The sequence below is a fragment of the Natrix helvetica genome (assembly GCF_964273705.1).
Source record: "Natrix helvetica genome assembly, chromosome: 2".
Classification (NCBI taxonomy): domain Eukaryota; kingdom Metazoa; phylum Chordata; class Lepidosauria; order Squamata; family Natricidae; genus Natrix; species Natrix helvetica.
Window position 1 is genome coordinate 124,512,435 of NC_138552.1, and position 27,989 is coordinate 124,540,423.

The window sequence follows — 27,989 nt, forward strand, 5'->3', positions numbered from 1 at the left end:
ATCTCCTCTCAACAAAAGTGTTCTATGTTCAAATCAAATCAAACCATTTTCATTCCAATAGTTCTTTTGTTGAACCACTAACAGGAATGATTTGAGAGATTAACAGAATTCCTCCTCAGCATTCAAAACTATGAGTATGATTTTCACTTTTATTCTTGGTTGTATTTCTATTCCTTTGTTATTCTCAATTTAAAAAATAGAGAAATGTCTGGCACTTAAATCTAACTTTACTGAAATTTAACATAAATTTAGAAGCTCAAGTGCTTTTTGGCAGAATTATTCATGAATTTCTGCCTTAAATCCCTTTGGAATGAATGAAAATTGAGTATCACTCTACTTTTATGCTATGTCCTTTCATTTACAATTTATCTCACACAAGAGGGCTTTGCTTTAGAAGTAGCTATTGTTAAGTCTGGAATGGACTATTACAAGCTTTATGACAAAGGAGTGCATGGTGGAAAATATGAGTCTTTGGGATGGAAGAGATTGGGGAAGGGAAAGAACCAAACAACAGAGAGGTTGGTGATAAGAGATCAAGTAAGAAAGAGGGGGTGACACAGAGAGGCAGTGGAAGCAGACAAGGAAGCAGTGAGGGACTACTAAGTTTGGGCCCTTCTTAAGGCAAGAATGGACTATGCCAGGGAGTCCATCCCAAGGCGGCCAACTCGTGAAATGCTGTGGAGGTATTCAAGTAGTTTTCTAGTTGCAGACAAGCTGCTTCCAGGCAACTAGACCCTAAAGGCTCCAATAGCTAGAGATCAGCAGCAGCAACAGCAGCTCCCAGATATCCTGGGGGGAGGGGGGAGACAGAGTTTTATCTACCAAGACTGTGTGAACATATACTTCAAGTTCCATGTTTGACACCTGAGGTAATCTTCACCAGATATTCTCAGTCAACCTTCACGTCGTACACATCAAGTTTCATGAACTTGTAATTTTTTATTTTATGATCAACAAAAATCCACAAAATGAAACACGAAACACATAAACTCCGTAATAATATGAACATTATATAAATGGTCATAAAAATGCTGTTACCTAGCTTCAATTTAAACTGAAATTTAAAAATTTAATTTGCAAACAAATTTCAAATCGTTAGTCACAAATACACATACATTTTACATTCCAGATTCACAGTAATTAGTGGCACAAAGGACTGTTTTAAATGTATACTTTTCCTTGATCTCAGGTGAAATTCTAAAGGGACGAGGAAACAATAACTTGAACAAAATAATTGTGTGATGAATTAAAAGGTGCGTGTGGAATGTTTACCCTGTATAGCATTTTTACAGCATGCAAATTATGCTTGATAGATCAGGATATATGCATTTCTGCTTCTTTCTTCCAAACGAAAAGGTACATGACCAAGTGGTACAAAGCATCTTCTTAAAATACAATATAAATTTACTAGCACATTTGCTTGTGCTTAATGGGAGACGTATCATAATTTATCAGCTGCATCTGAAAAATGTTACAAACAATGGTGTCACAGTAAAAGCAAAATAGGAGGCTTAATATTTTGACTGAAATGTTTCTTTATCCAGCATGAATTCTGCAAATCTCTGCTGAAGTTCTTTTTCTCTTTCCTGTTGCCGTTGAACATCTTCTTTTAGGCACTGTAAGAGCAAATGTAATAAAGTTAGCATGAAATAACCAGAAAGGAATAGGATGCTATCCTCAGTATGAAAGGAAAGGATTATAGTAAAACTTTCCTAATAAGCCACACAGAAGTCTTTACTTTCAATAGAAAGTGAGAGAAATCTGTACTTCAGCATTTCTATGCAAAGAGAGATAATTTCTAAGAAGTTATAAAATGTTCAAAAAAATAGGAAGAATAAAATGACATGCACAGGCAAATCTAAAAGGAAATCTAAATATAATGATTGTGATATACAAATTTAAAAAATGGTTTTACAAGTACTGCATTACTTAGTTTATTTCTTTTACCGCTGTCATTCTTTTTAGATATGTCCTGTAGATTAACACTCCACAATTTTACCTCCAGTCGCCTTGGGATAGCTGCATCTTCATGCTTCTTTAATTCTTCAAATGTGCACAGTTCAAGATGAGCTTGTTCAATTTGATCCCACAAGTCATTTAATTGCTTTATGAGTCCCATGGCTCGAGACTGATAACCACCAAGCAATATCTTTAGCTTTTTTTCCATTTTGGCAGCTCTCTTAGCTTCAGTAGTCATGTGACCTCGGTTAATCTGTTGACAAATGCAATCAAGAATGTGGTATGATTATCTAATCATTACATCTCTCTCTCTCTCTCTCTCTCTCACACACACACACACACACACACACACACACACACCACTGAGCTGTAAAAGAAGGGATGTTATATCTTACATTTATTTTCTTCCCTGAGATAGTACACACAGATTTTATATAGGAGAATTTTAAGTAGTTACATATGTAACATATCTTTGCAAATCAACCCTTCCACACTGTTCAACAGTGCAAACGTGGGATTCTGGAAGTATGAAATAAGAGAACAGAACAGACAGGGAAGTCCAAGTTTAAAAAAGAACATACAAAAGACACTGGATGGTAGCAAAGTTAAAGATAGCAAAGCTAGAGATATTAGTAACGTTAAAGATCAGTCATAAAGATAATAAATTTATCCTTGTGGAATTAATGTATTTATCTTTTTTCACGCACATTCTTGAGAAAATTCTGAGGCAAACACAACACTACAGTATAGTTGAAGAATCTGATAGGATTCAGTGTTTTATATATAGCCTAAGTTCTATCTGGATGAATTTTAAACAGTCTTTTCATGAAGCCAATAAAGGTTCTGAAAACCATTTCAGGACCTAAAGGATCAATTCAAGATGAATCCTGGAATGTTAAAATCATGAACTTTTACAGACTGAAATAAATGTTAGTACTTAAGGATGTTGGCTACAGTCTAAAAAGGCAATTCTCCCAAAATAACTGTTGAATCCCACTCTTCATCATATCATAGTACAAACGTTGATGGGAAATTAAAAATGATGGGTACAATGTTAAAAAGCCATTTCTTAAACAAATGGAAATCTTTTTTGTCAATTCCTATTGCAACTCTAACAAGCATATTCTAAAAGTGAGTTTGTTTTTTCCCCTCCAGAATCCTCCCTGAACAAGCCAGCATCAGAACCCCGATTCATTTGCAAAGCTGAACACTTAGTTGCTTCTATCAGGAAAATGAATCAAGCAGAAGCACCTGGCATCATTTCTGATAAACCACAATGATAAAGAAGCTATGTGTTTAATTGAGAGAGATTGCCATTTATTATTGACATTAGTTTCTAAAAGCCAGCATGCTGTGTTTAAAAAACCTCCTTAATTTTAACTGTAAACCGCTCTGTTAGAATGTGGCATATAAATGTAGCAAGTTCAATAATAAAATTTAAAAAATGGAAAACAGGTGAAAATTCATACTGATAGTCACAAATCAATGGATTGTGAAAGTAAAGGCAAATAGAATGAAATGAATAGAATAGAGAAGCATAGTATTAGATACATTCATACATAAGCCACAGTGGCACAGTAGTTAGAGTGCAGAACTGCAGGCTACTTCTGCTGACTGCTAGGTGCCTGCAATTTGGCAGTTCAAATCTCACCAGGCTCAAGGTTAACTTCCATCCTTCTGTGAGGGTAAAATGAGGACCCAGATTATTGGAGGCAATATACTGACTTTGTAAACCGCTTCGAGAGGGCTGTAAAGCACTGTAAAGCGGTATATAAGTCTAAATGTTATTGCTCTTGATCAGTATCTATATTCAAAGTGAGTCTAAATAGAATACAAAGTTAATTATGTTCAGCAACACTACTTTGTTTATTAAACATAAGCACACGTCACAAAGCCATCTGAATTTGAGTAATGGAAAAATTATCTTATTCAAAATGTTCAGAAAAATGCATTTTCTCTTTTCCTGAATATTATTTGAAACTTTTAACTGGTAGAGTTGAAGATGCATCTTGACATTGCAAATTAGGGGCCCGTGAGATTTTTTTAAAAAAACCACCACCATCATTTGCTCAAATTCTGCGCCAAGGTTTTGCACTAAATTACTACTCTTTTGTTCTGTAAAGCCTGAATTTTATACTACCCACTTGGGGAAGGAATAGAACATCCCAAAAACAAACATGGTACCAACACTTCAAAACCTATGTGAAGATTAATATCAGCAAACAACTATTTACTCTTGTCACAAGGTGTGACAGAACTGCCTGTTATCAGGGCCTACTTGACAATAACAATGAAGCAGAAATAAAAAGATAGTAAGTGAAAAGAAATGAATGTACTTTAAAAATAATGTCCATTGAAAAAGAGAATTTGACACGGATTCCGGCAAAGACAATGCAGACTGAAATGAAGCAACCAAAAGAAAAACCAACAGGACCTTGGAGGGAATGAAAAGTGCTAAAAGTAAAGAATTAAATTGAAAGACTGATTTATGGGAGAGTGCAGTACTTAGGTATGCATTCCAATCAGGGATAGGGAGAAAAAGCACTATATTCACTGCAGTTAACCAGTCAGGATTCCTTTATTAGGACACTAAATTGTACTATATCTTTTTAGGAGTTTAAATCTATATTGGGCACGTTGACTCAAAGGAAAATAATTTTGGGTAATGTAGAGAAATTCCAGTCTTAAAAAAAATGACGAGGAACTTGATTAGCAATACTGGGGGGGGGGGGGTGTTGCCCATATTTCATGTAAACAGCATATGCCAGAAGAATAGAAAGGAAGGACAATCACAGAAAATTGGATTCTTCCTTCCCAGCTGCATACATATACATACATACTATATAATATTATCTATATTATATATTACATTACATTACTATATTATATTAATATTATATTATTATTATATTATATTATTATATAATATTATATTATATTATAGCATGAAGCCCTGCACTGATATCCCACAAAATAGGTTTTAGCAGATTTCAGCAAAAATGGAGTATATTTTCTAACAATTTGAAGTAAACAAATTCATGTATCTGTGTGTGTGTGTGTACACACACACAAACACACACTTAGGTGGTCATAATCTATACACTTATGTAAAATCAGAGAACTCATCTTACTTGTATGTATACTTTAATAAAATGGTACAATAAATAATTCAGTTTGTGTGCTATTATTTGCTGAAAGCAGAATACTAAGGGGCATGTAGGAGAATCAAAGAAAGATTAAAGATCATTTTCTAAATTCTAGCCAAGACTAACGAACAATGCACATTAAGACATGTGAAAACAATAGCTTTTAAAAAATAAAGTACTTCATTTGTAGCCTAGTTTAAGATTGCAATCCAATATGTGTGTCTGTATATTAAGAAATAAACCTTATTGAATTTGATGTTTTCTTTCAAGTAAATGTCAACAAATTAGGAGCCCTAACCTACATGGTCACAAATCCGAGTGAATATTTAATATTCATATTTAAGACACCACATAATTTTCATTTGGTGAAAAAAAATATGCTGGAATATTAAAGAAAGCAATTCATCTTCCATATTATATGACCATGTAATGGAAGACACTGAAGAGCAATAGTGCACTCTGCTGGATTATATGTATGTTCTATATATTGCAAGTTCTTTGAAAAACAAACAGACTATTTTCACCTTTTACCAGGCATTTTTGCTAATTTCAGCTATATCTTCCACATAGAATATACTTCAATGCAATATTCATAAATAAACTATTTATATCTGTCACCCCTAAATCGCTAGATCCACACATATTCATTTAGATGACACAAATACTAATTTTAGGCAAATGTAGTTACATAAAACAAAGTCACAGGTAATCTATCATACAATAGCACTGCTACATATTTGCAAACCTTTTGCAAATTTGCAAAATTGTTAGACTTGAGTATGGTTTTGGATGATCACAACATCCATTTAAAATCTTAACTCTCCAGGTCATAAGCACAGAAGCTTGAGTACTTTATACAAGACCTTATGTATCATGCATAGTCAATCAATTGTCTTTGAAACTTGAGAGAAACATCCATTATCATGACAGACTAGCAAAAAACAGTGCTTCTGGTTTAAACATAACATTAATATTATTGATGATTTAACTCGAATTCAGAGGCTAATGTTTTTCTCAATATCCAACTTTGTGGAATCCCATTCAATAGTCATATCTAGGCTTTAAGGTTATGAAATGCAAAGGAATTTGTTCAGTGCAAAGGTGAGATTTTTTGCAAGTCAGCCAGACATGATAAAGTCTATATTTTTCACATTTCCACATCCGATGTAAATTTGAAGCACTTTTATACATTCTAAATAATTTTTGGGCTTATGTACCAATAGTGAATTAACTGTTTCTAGCACAAGAGTATTAGCTAAACTAACCCTTGTGCTGGCATTCAGTAATGTCTTCCTATGAGCAAGAGGATAGCGATAAATTGTCATTCCACTGGAGAACATTTAAAACGCATCTTATTCATCCCCCCCCCCGACTAATATATAAGCTGAAAGGATTTTAGGTAAAACTATAAGGAATTTGGTTGCTATACTATACGTTTTGCTTTTTAATTTTGTATTATCTTTCTCTCTCCCCAGAACCTCCCTTTTTTCTCTCTTAGTAACAGTGCAGAAAAAGTTTACCATTGCCTTCATCCAGGATCTAAATTATACTTATTTTAACTAATAAAAACTGCCACAGAATCAGGAAAAAAAGATCATACTAACCTCTAATCTCTTCTCAAGTGATTCAATCCTGTCCTTTTTACTGGCCAAATTGGCTCGTGTGTAGCGACTCTGCCCAGGAAGGAACAGTACCTGGCTGTAACATTCTTCCCACACCTGATTATAAGCTTCACTTGAAAGCTCTCCATGGCTCATCCCTTGCTTCACAACTTCCATCTCCTGGGACAGAAAGTCTTCAGCCTGTTCAGAATAAAAAAAGTTGTAGTAAACTTTTTGCTGCACTTCCTATGACTTTGAGCCAGTTACTCTGAGATCAACTTCCTCACAGAGGGGGGGGGGGGGATAGGAGACTGCCATGGCCATCACCTTGACCTTCTGAAAGAAATGGTAGGATTTAAATCTAATTAAGTATATACATACAAAGAAAGTTTATAAGGCCATTTTTGCTATATGAAGAACATTCCAGTAGTCCTCAACCTATGTCCACAATTGAGCCCAGAATTTGTTAAGTGACTTTTGCCCTGTTTTACAACTTTTCTCACATTGTTAAGTCACCGCAGTTCTTAAATTAGTAACATGGTTGTTAAGTGACTCTGGCTTCCCCATTGACTTTGGTTGTTCAAAGGTTGCAAAAGGGGATCACATGACTCATGGACACAGCAATCGTCATAAGTTGTCAAGCATCCTAATGTAAATCACATGACTATGGGAATGCTGCAATGTTCATAAATGTGAAAAATGGTCATAAGTCACATTTTTCAGTGCTGTTGTAACTAAATGAACTGTTGTAAGTCGAACAGGCCAATTACATGGTCAATACATTTAAAAATAAAATTCATTCCCCTTTCAAGTTTCCTGTCCTTAACATTTTGGAATCAATTTTCAGTGTTAACAGATCTAATCACTACTGAAAATTGATTTTGTACAGTTCTATCATTTTGGCATCATAGATCAACATGAGCAGTGTCAGGATCTAGTTGGATGTATAAAAAGGACCAATGAGAGATGGTCCCACTGTATTCACATTATGGGATTATAAAGTCATGAAACTGACACCTGGATCTATTAGGCCTAACTGGGGTACTGCTTAACATAGCTTAGATAAAAATCTGAAAGAATGTTTTAGAGAAAGACTTTATCTGAGATAACCAGAAAATTTGATCCGAGAAACTGAAATACAAGTTTTAATTTCCTTTCTTTTTTCATTATTTCCCCCTCAAACCAGGCACTCAATTCCAGCACTAAATAAAAATCTAAAAGCCTTAGGCTGCTTATTTATAATGAGCCATATCAAATATGTTGTATTAATAAAATGGTTAGAAAGTCACTTAAAATATTATGAAATCCAAATGATCAAGTGGCAACTTCTTAATATAAGCTAGGTATATAATGAATTTTTGGTACAAGTTCTAAACATTCTCAGGAAAATATTTTACATCAGAAATGTGGAATAGGACTAACTTAAAAATTTTGCGCCAGTCCCTTAGTTCAATACATGTCCCAGGGAGAATGGGAAGGAGAAGTTGCAAAACAAGAAGACAACAGTTGGGGTTAAGTGAAATGTAGTTTCTGCTAATTCTGGCTACTTCATGCCATTCCTCTTTGGATAAGGTACAGGAGAGATGAAAAAAGCTGCGAGTTCCAGCTGGGTTATGTGCAAGCATAATTTTATCAACTAGTACAACCTCAAGTCCTCATATTTTAGAGAACGTAAACATAGACCTATATAAAGGTGGTCCAACTAGAATCTTTTGATATTCCATTCCCCAATTTAGACAAAGTATGATGTAGCTGAAACAAAAACTACATTGGGAGGAAGAGTTGGCATACATAGGGAAGGTTGAAGGTTTCTGAGGAGACAAACCTCTGCTCAAGACTGTGGACCAGATGTTTAGATGAATTAGACCTGCGAACTATAGGTTATCCATCCTAAATTTTGAGTACCTGGTAGTTGCAGAAGTACATTGCTATACTAGACAGCGGAATATCGGGAGAATCTTCAGACAGACTCACATACCTAACACCACAGTGTACCCCAATAGCCTGCTAATCAACTGTTTGGTTGCAGCAGTAGATTAATAAATTGTCTTTTCTAGCACAGCTTGTGAGGCCATACTTTTAAACACAAATATGCATATTCAGCCCTACTCACCCTGGTACCAAAACAATTGCTCAACCCATGCTTTATATATGTTCTCAACTTGAAAGAGGCATTTAAAAAAAAACTTTTCTTGTAAAATACAGTTATGGTAAGCAGACAAAACAGGGACCCAAATGATACCAATAAATATTATGTGACCTTCTTCAGCTCTTCTTTTGAAAACTTTTCATACGGATTGTGTTCAAGATATGCTATATGTTCTGTGCTACTGCTTCCCAGTCCTGGAACTTTCATCTTCTTGCTACCGGGAACCTCCCCATAAGGATGATGCACAAGATCGAAGTGAAGCATAGTGATCATCTCTTTCTTAATCAGTTCTTCACTCTTCTGTAAATCGGTTAGAGGTGGCTCTACATTTAAAGGTCTCAGAATTGTTTCATTTACCTATAACAAACCAATAAAAAATCATTCACATTGTCACTTAGGAGCAATCTCTTATAATCTAAATTCTACTTTTATTAGATTCATGCACTCTGCAACTGGAGCACAGATAGGAACATTTTAAGCTTACAAAAATATTTTACTGTTTTTTAAAAAAACATTTTAATCTATCAAAACTACAGCAGTGGGTTTTCTGAAAGGGATGCTTTAAAAAGTAAGGACGATCCCAGTGCGACCTTTCTCCACCTCAGACCTCTGACTAACTCCTATTTGCAAGATCTATTCTTTTACCTTCTTATGGAGATAGATACATATTTATTAGAGTTAGGAATAACTTACTTCAGAAGGTCTTGGTAGATCTTTCTGAACAGCTTTGTGCATTCGCTTTAAAGCCTTTAGACGCTCCATTTCCCGAATGGTCTGGAAAGAGATTTCAGCAGTTAGGGTGAGTTTTTGTAAGACTTTTCAGCAACACAGAGCACAGTGAAAAGCCAACAAAATCTGTTAGAGAAATCTGTCCTAAACCAACAGGATTACAACTCACAGCCTCCTGGTTTCTAGGCTAGCAAATAAAAGCTACCATATTATAGGAAATCTACATTGCCAAATCCAAATTACAACTGACAGGACCCAGAAGAAGAAACCACCTCACTACCCGTACTGTCTGGGTTTATACACAATAGTTAGTATCAGTCTCTGTATTGTCCTAATCCCAAAATTATGGTTCAGAAAGTCAGTAACTGAACAGTTTCCCATTTTAAAATGAATATATCTCCAACTGTCTTTCTGTGAACCAGCAATTTAGCAGTTGTTTTTTCACTGATAATGAAGAAGTACATAGGTGGTTTACATAACTGTCTCCTAAATATTTATTGGTTTAGGAAGTGATCATTATCTTAGTCAGTTACTTACCTATGATTTACTGGAAAGTTTCCTGGGATTGCATAATACAGTGAGTCAAAGTCTAACCACAATGGTGGAATTCATGCAGTGTGCAAGGTTACGATGTAGTTAGGTATAAGCTTTCAAATAACGACAGAGAGATGCCTGAACATAGGCCAAGATTCTTAATTTAAAAATTATCTTCAACAACAGGATAAGAACTCAAAATGATCCATTTATATCTAACAACTGAAGAACTACAAAGCTCAACCTGCATGTTCTTCTAACAATCAGAAAGTCTGCTGGATCTTGCCTGTTGAATGCTTTTTGAAGGATCCTCTTCCTAATCCCATTCATATGTTTCCATGCCCCAGGCAGAGATCTGATACTCAGATCTCTAATATTTTTAATTGCATTTTTTGCAATTTATCATTTTAACAGAGTTTGAACTTATTTATCGCTAGCTCTGTGAGAGAATATTCCTTAGAAGCAGGAAATATAATCTAATCATTAATACCTGAGAACATGTATTATAAGCACCCTTTTGTTCTATGACAAATTAATTGCTGCCAACTCCTCTTTTATATGCTTTACCTGTTTGCGAGCATCTGCATCAGCTGCATCTTCTATGTATGTATCATCTGCATTATGATCCTCAAGCTCCTTCTCTGCATTTTCTGGTAGAACAATTTCAAAGTCGTTCTTTGGAGCAGGAAGGCCCATCAATCCAAGACGCAAATTTTCACGAGATTCTCTTTCCTACAAAATGTTAAAAGAACTTAATAAAGGCAATACAAGAAAAAAAATTGCTTTCCTAAAATCAAATATACTTTTTTTCTCTGGAAGAATGATTGAAATCATTTTCAGGTCTCAGATAATCTCTATATAAAAATGACAAAATTATGAAAAATTCACAATACAATACACTTCTTAATTAAACAAACCACATTTTATAATATCTTTCTTCTTTTGTTTCTTTTTATCCTCGCATTTATTTTTACAAGTAGGTAGCGAATGTATATAATACTCTTTCCTCCTTCTGTTTTCCCCACAACCACTCTGTGAGGTGGATTGGGCTGAGAGTGACTCGCCTAAAGTCACCCAGCTGGTTTTTATGGCTAATGTGGGACTTGAACTCATGGTCTCTCACTTTCTAGCTTGGTGCCTTAACCACTAGGGTAAGATTGTAACTGGGTATGTTTGTTCAGTTTGTTCTCAAGTGCTAGTATTGCAAAGTTTAAAATATGTTTATTCTTTTTCAATCACAATTTCGTGCAATATTACTACCGTGTTTCCCCGAAAATACGACATGTCCTGATAATAAGGCCATGCCACATTTTTTGGGTGGACAAAAATGTAAGCCTTCCCCCGAAAATAAGCCACCTGGACACCCCCCCCCCTCCGGCCAGGCAGAGCGCCGCTCACTGACCTAGCGATATCCCGAAGGTGCGGGAACGAGGTGGGGGGCAAAGGCTTGTGTTGATTGGAGCCTTCGGGATACTGCTAGGTCGGTGAGTGGCGCTGTGCCCAGCTGGAGAGGGGGGTTGCCGGGCAGCTGCTCTCTTGCGAGCTGGCTCCCGAAGAGCCAGGCGCACCCTCAAGGTCGAGCAGCTGTGTTGCTCTGTTGCAGCAGCACTACACAGCAGCCATGCAATGACCATGCTCACGAGCAGCCGCCTGGCAACCCCCCCTTTCCAGCCGGGCACAATGCCATTCACTGACCTAGGGGTACCGCCACGCCGCAAGAGCGCCCGTTCGCTGTTTTGGGCACAATTTTTTAAAGTAGATGTGATTATAGAAAAAGTTTTCCAACTCCGCAATGTCACTAGGGCCCTATTACTTAATACAAGATTCTTGAATAATTTTGAAAAATATTTCAACAGTGTACTAAATTGCTCTTCTAGGCTTTTGTCTTCTAATTATTATATTATAGTGTTCAGAAATTCCTCATCATTTAATCACAAGCACAGTTTTTAAGCCAGCTCTCAAACTGACATGGATTTTCATAAGAGTTAAAGTTCAACCAACAGGAAAGTTATCAAGCGATCAATGCAATTAACTCATTAGGTAATTCATTCTCCCAATATCACTATTTTATTTTACTATATTTTAGTAAACACAAAAGAAAAATTATATTCCTAATGTGGATGAATCCAATCATGTACTGACCCTTGGTGGTTAAATACTACTGCTTTAAAAGATATGCACTGAATCTGTCTTGCTATGAAGTTTCAAACTAAATCCTATTGGATTTACAATTTTGTGAGCTTCATCTAATGAAATATGATATTACATTACAAATAATATATTGCATGTTATGTATATGAAGATATTTTCTTACCTACCATATGTTTTGTATAGGACGGATCACTGTAATCTGCCATCCCCTCCTCAGGATTAATATTTAGTTTATCCCGCAGTGGAGTCCTGCCTGGTGTCACTCCTATCACTGGTTTGGGGGTCATTCCACTATGAGGAGTCAGACTTTCAGCTCCATGACTAGGAGTCCTAGAAAAGTACAAAATTGGAAGAATGCGTCAGTTCTCAGGCAATGTTTAAACCACTTAAATATATTCATCACAGAACTTGCTAATATGACTGTGTTTTTAAGTTTTGAATCAGCAGTTAACAAAACTATAAGGGCATTTGAAAAGAGATGGCAGAAAAGGAATTTTGTTTGATGAACAAAGTAGATGCGATTGGGCAGACATAGTAAACAAAAGATTTGGGAAAAAAAGAGCAGTTCTATCTTGGGTATATCAGAGACAGTCCCCCGTCTCTGAATCACAATCCTTATCTTTAAATAAATCTTGAATCTCAAGAAACCAATTTACAGCCTTTTCAAAAATATATCTCTTAATACTATCTTGAATGGTTGAACATACTCTTGTATCTTGTTGAGTTTCATATTTCAGTGGACTCTGCATATTTCTCTGACTTGCTGATGTTGAATTTTCACTCAGATTGAATTTGAAAATAAAGACTTCAATTTTGTTTTGTATTACAGGAGCTTACTGTGTGTGCATACTGCATGTTTTTGAACTTGGTTGCCAGTGATTTTCAGGTTGCATTTAAATGCAGATTTTGCTAGTTTATACTGATTGGTGCCTGTGAATGTAGTATTTTTGTCTGTTTTTGCTACTGAGATATTACTATTTATTCATACAACTAAACAGAAACTTTTCTTTTCTTTGGTTATAAGGCGAGCAAAAATGTCTAATAATAACAATTACAATAATGTATTGTAATAATAATAAACCAGCCATGATTCTAATGTTTTCTGCCACACAGGGCATATACCAAAAAGTTTGGACACCCCCGCGCATTGATAAATTTTCCATCTATCAAATACCAAAGGCCACTCTGCATCCATACATGTACTATACTGATACATTGCGGCATCTTATTGATGTGTATAAAAGCCAAAACCACCTAAACAACTGAGAGTTGTGATTTCACATTGTTGTGTATATAATAATAAAGCATGAATTGTTCTGAAAGATAAACAGGCTTCTTGTTCTTTTTCGAATTTGTTTAACATATACTTTACATTAGATTAAAATTGTGACTAGGAGCCAAACCAGCATAAAAGTTAGGCAAGGGTAATTCTTGATATTTCAAAATATTTTTGAAAACATTAAAAAACATTTATGAGCTGCTCACTCTTATAGCTGAGGTAAACTCACAAAGGAACAAGGAACTCTTTTCAGGGTCCCATGAAATCTATGCATGCAAACCTCAACTTGTTTTGAACAGAATTCAGAATATTAGCATTATCTCAAATTTTGTTTTATCAAAATGAGCCAATTTAGAATGTTCTAAACAAGCATTGCAGGAAGGTTATTCTGTTCTTACCTAAATTGAGGACACTTTTGCATTTCGCATGTACCTTTATTTTCTTTATAACGATCCTTAAGAATACAACTCTGTATATGAAAATACCACTTCACCATTACTGCAGGATGCTTCAGTGATGTTGTTCAGTACACTGAACCACAACTACTTTTCCATTCAAATTTCCTCTGTGTAAAGGAGCCCTATTTGTTAAGAGGCTTCTGGAAATTGTCTTAGGAATCAACCTAATCAGCCAAGCAGAAAATGACCTTCATTTTTTACAAGAAAATCTAAAATACCCTTCTCAACAACTTAAGAATCTAATTTACCTGAAGGGAGTGGAAAGCACAGTATTTGGTGTCTGAACAACTTGTCTCTGAGGTGTTATTCCAGAGAAATCACTTTCATGTAAGGGTGTATTAAGACCCCCTTTCAAGGGGGTATCAACATTTGTGAGTGCCATTAAATTCTGAGCTTCCTGTAGGGAAGACATACAAAGTACATAATAAACATTTTTCAAAATCACAAAATAATTACAATAACAATTGTAAAACAACAATTATACAGGCACACAGAGAATTACCAACAGATATATAATGTCCTTTAACAAGGAAGGTGGTCTCTTAACCACCATCTAAATGTTTTAAATTAGAGTTCATTTTGGTTACAAAAAAATTTTTTTTACCCTTATACTTGAGCTGCTTCTCTCTTTCCCTCTCTGTCTCCCTCTCCCAACCCCCAACCCCTTTTCACTCTCTGGATAGGTTTGGGATGTCTCCACTCCTCAAAAAGGAGAACATGCCAAAATTGTTTCCATAAAGCCACAATCATTATCTATCAATATATAGAAACTGAATAAAAATGTAAACTATTATCAGCTGCTATTTACCTCATGGTAGGCAGAATTGTAGTAATGGAAGTTTCAGGACAATTTGCAAGTAAATCAGTGTTTGTTTAGGCATTACCTGTAGGATTCTGTCCTGTGCAGCAGGTGTTTTAGGTGTTCGAAGGGCAATGCTGTTGTTGGTTACATTGTATTCTGATAAGAGTGTGCTGGAAGCAGAATTTGTAATTCCAGATTCTTCTGCTGTTTGACGGGCAATTTCACTTGCTTGACCAACTTTAACTACTTCCTCGAGTTCTGTATCTGAAATCTTAAATAAAGAGCAAATGAAATAAGAAACAATATTGCATGTTTGTAATATAGAGACTGGCAACAGTTAGTAATAATTCCAACTTTAACCTCAGAGAAAAATTGTATGTTATGAAAGAAGACAGTGCTTGTGCTGCATATTCCACCTAGAGGCAATGAAGAACAAAACCCTCATTTAAAAATATTAAGAATACCTTCTCACACCAAATGGTAACCTCAGCAATCCCAACATCTGGAACAGTGATATTGAGTGCAAATAAGTATATGCAAAATATTTCTCAGAAGAAAAATCCTGTGCTCTGTAATTTTTTTAAACAATGAGAGGTGAAAAAAGGGAACTATAAAATGAATCCATGACAATAAGAAAATAAAGGGGAAAGATTTGCCTAATGATCTGAAGGACAAAATGGTGTTATGTAAGCTAACCAGATCACCTGTCTTCCTGCCACTTTTCCCAATCTCTTAATAATACAGCCATAATAGTATAGTCTTTATTGTCATTGTACAAAATAAATACTACAAAATTGGTTATTTTGGTTATAATGAGGTTTAGAAGGCAAACCATGGCATTAACAAGTAGAAAAGATAACTGGAAGTGAGGAAAACTATGGAAAACAAGGTCAAGACAGATAACACTTCGAAATAATGCTTAGATAACACTTAGAAATAATGCATTAAACAGTAACATTTATTCTAATACACAATCTCTTATCCATATATTACTAAAACTCTTGTCATTCCTTTAACTGGGAGAAATTATACCTTATAAGGCAACAATTTTTGAACCAAGACATTTCAAATGGGGTAACCTATGGAAGTTAGCCCACTTGAGATATCTAGGAACCATGACTTCTGAGGGAATGAAATTCTTCAGTGCTACTTCTTCATTTTCAATGTTCCATGATAGTTTCCCAGCCAATCTGAGAAATAGTTTCCCTTCCCAATCTCTCCCTTCCCCATCCAGTAGTAGCAATGTATTTACCTGCTGAGAAGGGGAGATTTCCAATGCTCCTTGCCAGATTCCCACAAAGAAACTCCATGGGAAAGCTGGTAGGAAGCTAGAAATCACACCTATTCCTATTGCTTTTTTGCTAGCACTTGGTCATTCTGTTTCTTTGTTTAGATAAGGATATGTCTCTGAAATGATAACCCAAGAGGATGTTTGTTGTCTAGTTCTTAAAAGAACCATTGCCTTTATAGTTCTACTTTCATTATCTCATTACCTCTGACCACATGGATTACACACATACAGACACAAAGGGACAGACTGATTTGCGTAAACTGATATAAGGAACTGCATCACAATTTATGTGTTTGTTATTGCAGCCTCCAATACTAAATGAAAGACAATTTGTGCTTCTACTGATGAGCATTCTGTTTCAATTCTTAAACAAACTTGGAAGACATTTCTTTTTCTCACCAATAGAAGAACCACTAGCGGCAATACCAAGCAATGTACCTGAGGAGCTGGAAGCACCAGTTTACTTCTTTTTTTAGTAAATTCTGAAACACCACTAGTCTGAAGAATTGCTGATGGTAAATCAGATTCTTTTTTCCGTTTCAGCTGTTGCTTATCTTTTTTTCGCTCTCTTCCTTCTTTTTCCCTAAAAAGTAAAAAAAAGGCGAATTAAATACAAGAGTTTTGCAAAGATCATCTGACATACTTCAGAACTGGATAGGAAAAGATGAAATTGATAGAAAGATTATTGTTCATAGGAGCTATCATATTCCAAATTTCAATGATTCCAGTTGTTTGCAAATCCTTTTACAATCTTGGTTATTAGCATGTATTATATTTTATTTTTCATCAAAATGGAATGAGAGCAACATCATATGACCCTAGTGAAAGCAATCATGGATATGTCCTAGTTGCTGTTGTAATTTCAGGACCACGCGGGTCAAATGGGAAGAGATGGAGAGTCTCAGGCAACCAACTGGCAGAAGTGGGTGTGCAAGTGCCATGGGCAGACACTATTAAATGCAGGTGGACAAAAAAGCAGTGAGGATGGGAACAACTTCAAACTTTCTGCTAGCTTCCCTGTTGACTCTGTTTGTCAAAAGCAGGTAAGAAATATTGGAAAATGCAATCATGTGTCTGTGACTCACTGCAACATCATAACTGCAGGTGGGTGCTGTTAGGGATGTAACCCTAGGCTTGGCTTGGCAATGTATATAAGCTATGATTACTTTACTGTTACTTTAAATGCTTAACAGATGTAATTGGCTTGTTACCTCAAGCAGCCATAAGAGGGAGCCAGAATGGTTGTTAGATCTCTCTCTGTTTTGTTAGATGCTGGCCGGTATATTTTGAGGTATTGTGGTTTGCTACTGTTTAGCTATACTTTGTGTGTTAGACTGACTATTTTGATAACTGGATTACTGAACCGTGTATGACTTGGACTGTTAACCGGACTCCGAATACCTCTATATTTCTACATAATAAACTACTATATTTTTATACTATTCAGTGTCTCTGTATGCTGGTTTGTGCGTGTTATTCCATATCACTCTCATTACGCTTCTCTGCATACTCGCTCTTCTAACGGGGAGCTCAATTGCTTAACACGTGCCAAGCACCTGGACTGAAACAACTGGAATTCTGAGGACAGGTTGAAAAAAATCCCTCATTCACTATCACTGTAACTTTGATATGCTGCTCACTGTTGGTGCTGCTCTAAAGATGTGGGGGGAAAGGGAGAGAGTGGAAGAAGAGGGAGAAGGGAAGGTAAATCAGCACTGGGTACCTAAGCAGGAGCAAAAGGGAGATGACAGGAACAGTGTAAAAGTATATAAAAGAGAGAGGTGAGTTTGAGAATGATGGAGAAGAGCAGAAAAAAAGTGGGGTGAAGAGAGAGGGAGACCAGACAAAGGGCAAAGAGAAAGACAGGGGAGGAAAAGGAAAAGAGAGAGAACATGCTTTGTTGCTCTTTTTCTCTTGGGCTCCTTCCTGCTCTACCCTGACCTGCCTTTCCTGCCTCCAGGCCACCACTGTTTCTAAGCAGTTACACAAGTGGAGGTTTAATATGCTTAGTTTTTGGCAGGGAGGTTTTCAGCACCAGAGCCCAGAGGCAGCCAGAATGGGGAGGTAGCAGTAAAATAAGGAGCATGGGGTGCCTTAGGTTCCTGGGAGGCCCAGGACAGACCATGCACAAATGCCTCTCCATCACAGTAAGCACTGATTTCCTGGCAAAGCCAATAGAGAAGATTATAAATGGCAATCATATAATCACAATTGGTTTCAAGTGCGAACTGGTTCCCAAGTGCTCAATTATGTTGTTGCCATTTTTTTCAGGAAGACTTAGCACCGATAAATGTTAAGATGGTTAAAATTATAAGATCAAAATGATTTTTTTTAAAAGAATAATTTATTATTTTAGAGCTGCCACAAATGGGAGCACAAATAGAGGGCAGCCCTTTCAGATATCTTTTGAAGAAGTTGTACAAAATATAGTTATGCTATGTTTACAAAAAGATAAAAATGAGTGATTAACCCTAAAAAAAATCCAGCACAAGTGCTTTATTATTACTTTTAAATTATAGGGATTAGCAAATGCAAGGGGCTAGAAATAGTTTTAAAATAGTCAGAGAAAAAATGTTATATCATTAATTATATGCAAAAATAATATTCCCATTCTTCTGCAATCCTCATATTTTCCTAAACAACTAGAAACCCTCAGGAGATAAATGGCTGCTCTTGCTGTGTGAAGAGAAACACTTACAACTTGAACATAATCAATGTTTAAGTTTTGTGAGGGCCTCAGACAGAATTTGATATAAGATTTTGCTCCATGTAATACTTTAATCCAAATTCTACTTACGATCTCAGTTCCCCCTCCAAATCTTGTTGTCTTAGTTTCCTAAAATCTGCATCCAGTGCCTGATAGTTTTCTTCTGATGTATCGTAAAAACCAGGAGCAGGTTTTTTCTCAAATGGGATTTCAGCATTGTAATCTACTCCTCTTTTCTTTTTTCTTTTTTTCTGGATCTCAATTCCTGCAGCTCGGAGTTCTCTCCTTTTTTGTAGAGCAGCAAGACGCCTGAGGAGTAAAATCAAATTTGAAGCGAATGTTAAAGACAATATATAACATATAGAAGTTGAACTGTTGTTGAAGGCAACAGAATATCCATACTTTTTTTAAAAAAAAAAAAAACCTCAAATCTCCATTCAATTGTTGAATTTTAAAAGACAAAAAATCTTTGTGAAGTAAGATTTATTAAAAACTCTAGGTTTAAATTCAATATTTCAAATATGTGATTGGTTCTACTAGCTTTATCACAATTATGAAGTCTTGAAACATGCACTAGTCAACTTTAATGACAAATTCAGTAGATGTATTTTATTTCATATACAGAATCTTGTAATTTCAAACTAAAGTCCCTCACATCTCCCAAATATGTACAATGATAAACTACAATGATTTTCCTGTCCACTCTGAAAACATAAGAAACCAGTAAGACAAGTTCAAGAGTTGCATATATCTAGGATCAAATTAACTCTTTCATTACAATTAACACTGTTTTCAACATATTTCAGACTTTTCTCATAAATGTACAAGGCTGCTTAAATATTGTATGTGAGCTAGGTCTCTATAACTAAGCTATTATTCAAAACTCCTGGTTTAGTATGATGTTTTGTGTGAACCTAATCAGTCAATGGGATGCGCTATCAGACTTCAGTACTGGTTTCTCAAAATCAAATTCAACATTCCAGCCACTAAATGTAATTAATTACATAATGTTCAACCTTATGGCTTTACCACATTAAACCAGCAATTTGGCTTTACCACAAATAAATGGGAGATAAAGGTAATACTGCTGAGCTAAAATCCCATCTCAATTTTAATTTATCTTTAATGATTTAGCATCAATTACTCAAATTAGCAAATTAGCAAAAGGTGAATCAGAAGGAGATGGAGTCTGTTTATCTAAATTCAAATGTATTAGGAGCTGCAAGGAGTTAGCCTTAGAACCCATCACATAGATTTGCTATATATACAAAACAAATCCTGAAAAACCCAAGCTATCTATGCCAAACTGGAGTATGAAAACTTTGTTATGATTAAGACAATCATAACAAAGATTATGATTCTAAATAAGATTAGAAGCAACAAGAGTTCAATGAAAGTACTTGAGATGTAGGCTGTTATCTACCTGGCTTCTTCCAACTGCTTCTCTCTTGCTTTCCTTTTGGCTTTCTTTCCCTGAGTGTTAGCCAACCGAGCTCTAGCTTCAGAAAGCATCTCAAGTTCATCTGCAAAACAAATATACAAAGTTACCATTCATTCATTTACAAATGGGCAACACAGGATAGTATCGAAAACCTTTCAAAAGTTGAAAAAAACCTATAGATTAATACAAATTCTACTTTGACCTCATTTAGCTTGACATAATTCTTTTTTTTTTTTTCAAAAAGTTTTATTGGTTTTTTTTAAAACATTTATGCGGAAAAGGGTAAGTGGAATGATTACAAATTTTGGCAGTTGCAAGTGTGGCAGACGCCCCCTCCCTCCAGACTCCTAGGTTACATCAAAATATCAAACCTTAATACATAATCATAAAGAATCAGCATATTAATTCTAGAAAAGATAATTTTCAATCAATTTATATAATTATAATATATAGTCTAGTTATAAATTCATTATTACTTTCGGTCTGTTTATAGCATTGTGGTTTTCTTATTTATTTTTGTGATCTGAGCTTTCTTGGTGTTGACCCTTCACCCCCCGCTGGCAGAGCTCCGGCCCCTCCCGTGTCCTGTATGACCGTTGTAGTGTCTTCTGTTTTTTCTAGGTTCGCTTTATTTTTTTCCATAAAGGCCTGTGCCTCTATGGGTGTGTTAATTCTAATTCTTGTCTCCTCCCAGAATATCAACATACCTTCAGGCATCAACCATCTAAACCACACCCCCTTCTGGTATAATTTATTCGCCAATTGCGAATAGCTTTTCCTTTTTTCCCTAATTTTTTTGGGAATCTGCTTTAGAATGGTTATCTCCCTGTCGTGGTATGTCAGTGTTTGCCCCCTTTGTACACCCAGGATTTCATCTCTTGTGGTTTTCCTAAGGAATTTAATGTGAACCTCCCTGGGTACATTATGTGTTCTGGCATATGCTGAATTCACTCTATAGGCTAGGTCTATCTCCCATTCCATCTGCTGTTTATCTTTGTGTATGTATTCAGCTAAAATATTAGTCATAATGTCCCTTATGTTTTCCCCATCTGCTTCTATTACATTTTGAAATCTAAGATAAAAGGACATTCTCTCAAACTCTATTTTCATTTGTTGGATGTCGAGTTCTTTGTTCCCCTTCTGTAAAGCCTCTACCCCCCCCTCGCCTCCGCCACCCCACCCTCCACAAGGTCCAGTATCTGTGAGTTCTTAAAGATTTGGGCTTGGTTCTGTTTAATTTCATCTTTCATTTCCCTTAACTGTTTCTTAATTTCCTCCTGGCCCTGTAGAATTTGTTGAAGCATTTGTTGAAAGTCTATCTCTGTAGTCTTGGGTTGCATCAGTTCTGTTATCTTTGACTGTGTAGCTGGACTGGACGTTGCAGACGTTGGGGCAGAAGTAGCAAAACCAGGCTTTCCAGGAGGTGGTCTTTTTGGAGACATGGTTTATGAAGCAAGGAGATCAGTCAGAGTAGAAACTGGGCAGCTGGAGGAGTAGAGCAGGCAGGCGAATTCAGAAGGCAGAGGATCCAAACAGATGGGGGTTTCTTTAGTCACTCTAGCAATAGATGAAAGTTTTTTCTCCCAAGAGTTCAGAAAAGAACAATCCACAAGAGATTCCTCTGGGTGACTCGGAGACAAAGACCGGAAGCCTGAATTTTAAAGGTGGAGTCAGGTTTCACAGTTCATGAAGACAACGGAAGTGTGCCATCTTGCCCTGCCAGCTTTGGGCTCAGAGGCATAATAAAATTTTAAAAGTTCAGAAAGTTCTCAGTTCACCCATAAGTTCTGGAGCTAAGTCCAATGAAAGTCACTTTTATGAGGGTGAGGCATCATTAGTTGGCTCTCCCCCCTCCTCCTTCCCCTGGGGGCGAAAGCAGAATCTTCTCAAGCCGCTTGTCCAAGGGAGGGGGGGAAATCCCCCTCCCTCTAGCCGCACCTCTAGCAGAAATCCGAAAGTTTAACTTTTTTTTTAAAAAAAGCTGAAAAGTCCATAAATTCAAAACAGAGGGAGTGAAGAAGGGAAGCCTCTCACCATACTGCCGCTGCTTCGTTCAAGAGTGCGTTCTCCGATCGGCATGGGGCGAGGCGCGCGCACACGGGCGCCCTCCGAGACTGCTCCCCGGTGCCTAGAACGAAGCGGAGAAGCCCCCGCCAGCCGACGCCGACGCCAGGGCCCTCCGCGAGCCGTTCCCTCGGCAGGACGCCTCTCCGGGGCGTCCTGTGCCCCCCCAGAAGCGGGGGAAGCCCACCGGGAGAGCGGGAGCAGGCAAAGGCTTGCCTGTCGCCGTAGCCGCCGGAACCGGAGAGCTTGACATAATTCTTAACTTATATCCACTATAGCTTTATATTCAAGGGAAAATTTTAACTCTATATTAAAGAATAATTTACGTTTGCTTCTACATTACTGAGGCTAGGATCTTAGAATGAAAATTTTCAGGCATAAAAGATCTGCAAACACCATTTTCTATAACAGTCTACATTCAGCTTCTCCTTTCTAATTTGTTAAGCTCAGTATTTTGACAATATTCAGAAAACTGCATTGCAAGACCGCTGGCAACATCACACACATGAATTAGAGAAGCTACTGTAAACTATAATCTAAAATGTACCCATCATCATTGGATAAGATCATGTATTTGCTCAAACCAATTTTGAGGCTCCCCAACTCTTTGATGAGTTTGGATGGCTTACATATAAAAATAGAACAATAAATTTAAATGTAAGTGAAGAGATGCTGGCTAACCAAAAAAGCAATACACCCACTATAAGCAGAAGTAACTAATGGGTACTCTATGACCACCATATCATACAGTCTGGAAGAACAATCATATTTTCAACAGTTTTCCTAAATCTCTGGGAGGATACTGTTCTAGAGGATCGGCATTGCAATAGAATTGGAATGTTTCCTGGATACCACAAGGGGATCTTGTTTGAATGGAACTAGAATACAGCCATCCTGCTTGGTCTTACTGGGATGGGCAGAAACAAATGAAAATAAGCAATTCCTTAGATAGCCAGATGCCCTGCCATGAACAGCTTTAAATGTAATAATTAGCAACCTGAAGTGCTTCTGGAAGCTGACTGGTAACTAGAACAACTGATGAAGCAGTGAGATTGTGTGAGCATAATATACCAATACTGCCTGTGTGTGTCATTCTGGACCAGCTTAGCTTCTGAATGGTCTGCAAGGGCAGCTCTATATACAACCCTGTATACAATTCAATCATAAGGTGATTGAATGACTTGAATGACTGTCTGAAGAGCTCCCAGTCCAGTAAAAGTGCAATTGGCACACTAGATGTTCCTGTGCAAAAAGCTTTTTTGGTCACAGCTGCCACCTGCTCTTTGAATAAGCACTGGAGGTTCCAAGATTATCATTAAGCTGCCCCAGAGTCATAATGTATAAGTAATCATGAACTGATGAATGAAGTCATCTAACAGTTTTATGCAGTGTTAAAACAGAATGGGAGGAAGCATCAAACCCTGTAGTATTCTGTAAGTATAGGATGATATGTATAGTCTCTCCTTATCTGTCAATACTGAATAAAACTTTCTGGGTCTAACACGAAGGTGACTAAGCTAACATTCTGTTAATTTGGTGACTGGAGAACCCTACTCATTTTTTTCATTTTGGGACTTTGGCAATCAGAAAATCAAACTCACTTTAGCTTATTTCATAAGGCCTTGACATTTCAACTAGATCTGTCTAGTCACAGTCCAATTCCTCACAATGGCCTGGTAGATGGTCTGTGACCCATTCTCCCTAATAGGACTCAAGATAGTTTTAAACAGGGCAGCTATCAGCATACATAAAAAAGAGAAGTGATGTTTTGTCACCATGGTGTAATCCCTAACATGGATTCTTAGTCATCCTGTTTGTTCACTCTGTAAGAGTGGATTGTGCACACACGTGCAGCGTCAGAGGTGCGTGCAAATGGAATACACATGTGCAATCAGTGAACCGGTAGTGACGGTAAGTGCAATCCACCACTGACTCCAAGTATCCTAACACTAACACTAATTGTATTTCCCAGAGATTCTTCAAAAACAATGAGCGCATCAGGATATGCATAGGGAGAAAGTCACATTTAGAGGCAACCCAGCCCAAAGCCGTTATTATCAGCCCATTCTGTGTTTATAAGAGAAAGACTCTCTCAAGTCTAGCTTTACCAACCTTCTTTCCCCCCCCCCTCCTTCCCTCTTGTAGATAAAACTATCATACTATTGATTTAATGAAGTAAATGAATAGCACAAACATTAATTTAAAAACATAAAACACAAAAGAAAAATTACTCAGGGACTGCTTTGACCAAAGGGAGACATAATTTGAAAAAAAAATTCAAGCATACCCTCATCCATATCAATAGGATCTGGTCTCGCTGGCTTAGTTTCTGGGTTTGGATCAATTTCTCCAGGTTTAAGTTTTCTAGGATCATCAGCAGTTTCTTCCTCATTGTCCCTTTGAGCAGCTTTATCTCTACCAAGATAATACCAAAAACAGCTCCAAGATAAGAAAACAACACTGCTAAGAAAATTACATAATTTAGTAATCACTGCAATTTCCAGAATGCCATAAGAAAAAGAATCAAAGCAAAAGTTTAGGAATAGTATAATTCCTACTCTATTATTAAGCACTTCAAAGTTTTCTTCACTACGTTTAGGCCATTTCTATAGAAGGAAGTCTTCCAATATCTAAGAATCTATCCTCCCGTTACAATGAAACATTACTCACAATAAGAATTCATAATGCTCCAAACACTGGGCAGCTGTTCGTCCAATAATTGGTGCAATAGTTCTCCACTGAGTTGGCATAAGTTTGGCCAAATGGAGCAATTTCTCTTCTTCCTCTCGTGACCATTCTGTCTTCTTAATACTTGGGTCCAGCCATTCATACCTTATTCAAAATGAAAACGTTGTTGCTTAACAGTAAATTTCTATCAAATATAAGAATACATTAAAATATCAGCACTGACCTTCAGTATTAAGAAATAAATTTCTTGCTTGGATTTCTTTGGTATAATTTTTTTACATGTATTACTGGCATTAGTTTACTCCCAAAACAATTTTTTCTTGTACAAGTAATTAACTTTTAGAAGGTCTCTGCCTTCTAAATTTCTCGCCAACATTTACTTTAAAATTACATGAAATTACATTACCATCTAGCTTTGCATTGTTTTGCTGATTTTCTGTGCAACAAAGAGGCAATACGAGACCACTGGTTTTTGCCATATTTCATTACAGCTGCTTTAAGAATTTCATCCTTAAAAAAAAAGAAGAGTTTTGTTTATTACAGTATTTATTTAATATGTTTTGTTTTCAGTTCCAATCAATTTTTTTTTGTAAAAATGGAGCCAGGATTTCACAAAAAGTCAATTTTGTTCCCTTTCATAACCCACACCCTTTTCTTTCCCCCTTCCTCCCTTAATATAAGAACAAAAGATTAAATGAAATTGAAAATGAAAGATTTGGGATTGTTTACTAAGAAATACGAGGAAGGTGAGCTGGACATTGTATGGACAATCATGTTCCAGTAGATCAAACTGATGGAGCAGACTTCTGTGATGGCTCTTTATTAGAATGTTCAGGTACAGTTATGACTATTGTTAGTAGACACGTCCCTCTATGACTGCCAAATACAACTGAATATGTAACTAGCCAAATGCTTTTCAACCCTGGCAGGTTGATGATGTGTTCTGCCAAGTTTGAGAAACACTGAACAATCAATTTCCTTCTTATTTAACTGAATGCATTATCTGTGTGAAATGAATTCCAAAATACTTTTTGCAATTTACCTGCCTTTTCCTTATAGACAATTTTGACAAGATAGTACAAAATGTCAGGTATGTACTGCTTTGGCTCCATTATAGATAGTCCTCAATTTACAATGATTCATTCAGTGACCATTTAACGTTGCAATGGCACTGAAAAAAGTGATTTATGAACGGTTTTCACACTTATGATAGTTGCAGCATCCTAACGGTCACATGATGTCATGCAGTGATCATGTGAACGGTTGCATTGTCCCAGGGTCATGTGATCACCATTTGTAACTTTCCCAGCTGGCTTCCAACAAGCAAAGTCAATGGGGGAACACTCCTCACTTAACAACCAGAAGATTCACTTAAGATCTGCAGTGATTTGCTTAACTGTGGCAAAAATGTTCATAAAATGGGGCAAAAATCATTTGTATTACTTAACAACGGAAATGTTGGGCTCCCTTGTGGTGATAAGTCAAGAACTATGTATACCTAAAACAAATCTCTGGAAAAGCATGCACGGAATTGACATAATTAAGTGTTCATTCCAAATTATGCAATTTTTTAATGTTCGCTCACATATTCCATTTATAAATGGAACAGCAAGAATGTACTAAGGATACAAACATTCAAATGATGGCTAGATGGCAGCAAACACATTCAGAAAATTCTCTGCCACATCAAATAGATTTTTGCAATCCAGCTACAATATCCCTAGCTGAACATTCATATAAATTTATACTTCAGGCTCACATTTTCCCTCTTTCAAAACAGAACTATCATGGAATTGGCTTCAGTCTTTCTTAAAGCCCTGGCCACATTTAGTGAAACTGAAGTGAAGATCCACGGGTTTCCTACCATGCATTAACGTCTGGCCAACAGTTAGAACATACAAGATGGCCAATTTGAAACAACCATCAAAAATGGTTCAAAATCTTATCAGCACTTATATGAGAGAAAACTATGGGAGAACAGAAAACTATTCCTTGAGGATGAACTCCAGTCAGAGTCCGAAAATTCAGAAGACTAAAATATCTGGTCCTCAATGACCAATCGATTGGATCCTAAAAGTAAAGGTTCCCCTTGCACATATGTGCTCATCTCTGTTTCAAAGGCTGTCCAAAGATCTCTTCGTGGTCATGTGGCCAGCAAGACTAAATGCCGAAGGCGCACGGAATGCTGTTACCTTCCCACCAAAGGTGGTTCCTATTTTTCTATTTGCATTTTTACGTGCTTTCGAACTGCTAGGTTGGCAGAAGCTTGATTGGATCCTGCACTTAGATATATTTGATTTGTATCTACAGGAACTAAAGATCGTTTTCTCTTCTGCCCCCCTCCTTCCACACACAACACAAATCCTATGAAGTAGGTTAGGGAGAGCGGCCAAAATCACCCAGGAGGCTTCAGTGGACCAGAGCCAGTGCTTCCTACTCCTTGTCCAACTTATTAGTACGCTACCTGTCATTGAGATCGGAGACGAAGCTCCAGTCCCCAATATAGAGAAGCAAACAGACCCCTGATTTAGCTTCGCTTGTTAGTACACTTGTAGATACTTATTTGGCATCATGGGAGAGCAAGATGTAAGCTTCCATCCCGACGTAGTAGCAGTAATAATACTAATAATAATACTGCTAACAACAAGAAGCCGCTAGCCAGATCCATTTTCTCTTCCACGCAAGCTCAAGGCCTTTTGCGCCTGCGCTTGTCCGCCGCCATGGCCATAACCGCAGAGGCCCTACATAGAAATAGAGCAACTCTGCCCCGAAAAAGGTTGGGAAACCGTGAGAACGTTACCTCTGTATTCCGCCACACTCCCCCTTTTATCATGATCCGCGGCATCTTGACGGTGGGCGAGTAAAGCTCCGCAAAGGGAGACAAACAGTATCGGCGGAAAACGCAAACCCCCAACGACTCGAGAAGAGCTGGGACAACTTGCACAGGCGCACTCTTGCCAAGTGAACGCCTCCTGCGAGGACTCTCTAAC

General features: G+C 36.9%; 1 protein-coding gene and 1 long non-coding RNA gene across 3 annotated transcripts in view; one reads left to right on the forward strand and one right to left on the reverse strand.

Annotated features, from left to right (window-relative positions):
- The window catches only part of LOC309386169, a 39,011-nt gene extending 32,326 nt beyond the window's left edge, over positions 1 to 6,685 (forward strand). For both annotated transcript variants that reach the window (XR_014174361.1, XR_014174362.1), the window contains one exon: positions 3,115 to 6,685. This is a non-coding gene — a long non-coding RNA (uncharacterized lncRNA). The remainder of the gene's footprint in view (positions 1 to 3,114) is intronic.
- On the reverse strand, positions 920 to 27,970 carry CDC5L (cell division cycle 5 like). The gene is made up of 16 exons (XM_081941219.1): positions 27,800 to 27,970; positions 25,406 to 25,509; positions 24,982 to 25,143; positions 24,599 to 24,726; positions 20,230 to 20,329; positions 18,897 to 19,115; positions 16,538 to 16,682; positions 14,891 to 15,079; positions 14,255 to 14,403; positions 12,437 to 12,599; positions 10,686 to 10,850; positions 9,549 to 9,629; positions 8,967 to 9,212; positions 6,710 to 6,907; positions 2,000 to 2,212; positions 920 to 1,616 (listed from the first exon to the last, which is right to left on the reverse strand). Exons 1-16 carry the CDS (start codon positions 27,842 to 27,844, stop codon positions 1,512 to 1,514), a joined length of 2,412 nt encoding a protein of 803 aa, XP_081797345.1. The 5' UTR covers positions 27,845 to 27,970; the 3' UTR covers positions 920 to 1,511.
- Positions 27,971 to 27,989: the final 19 nt, after the last annotated feature.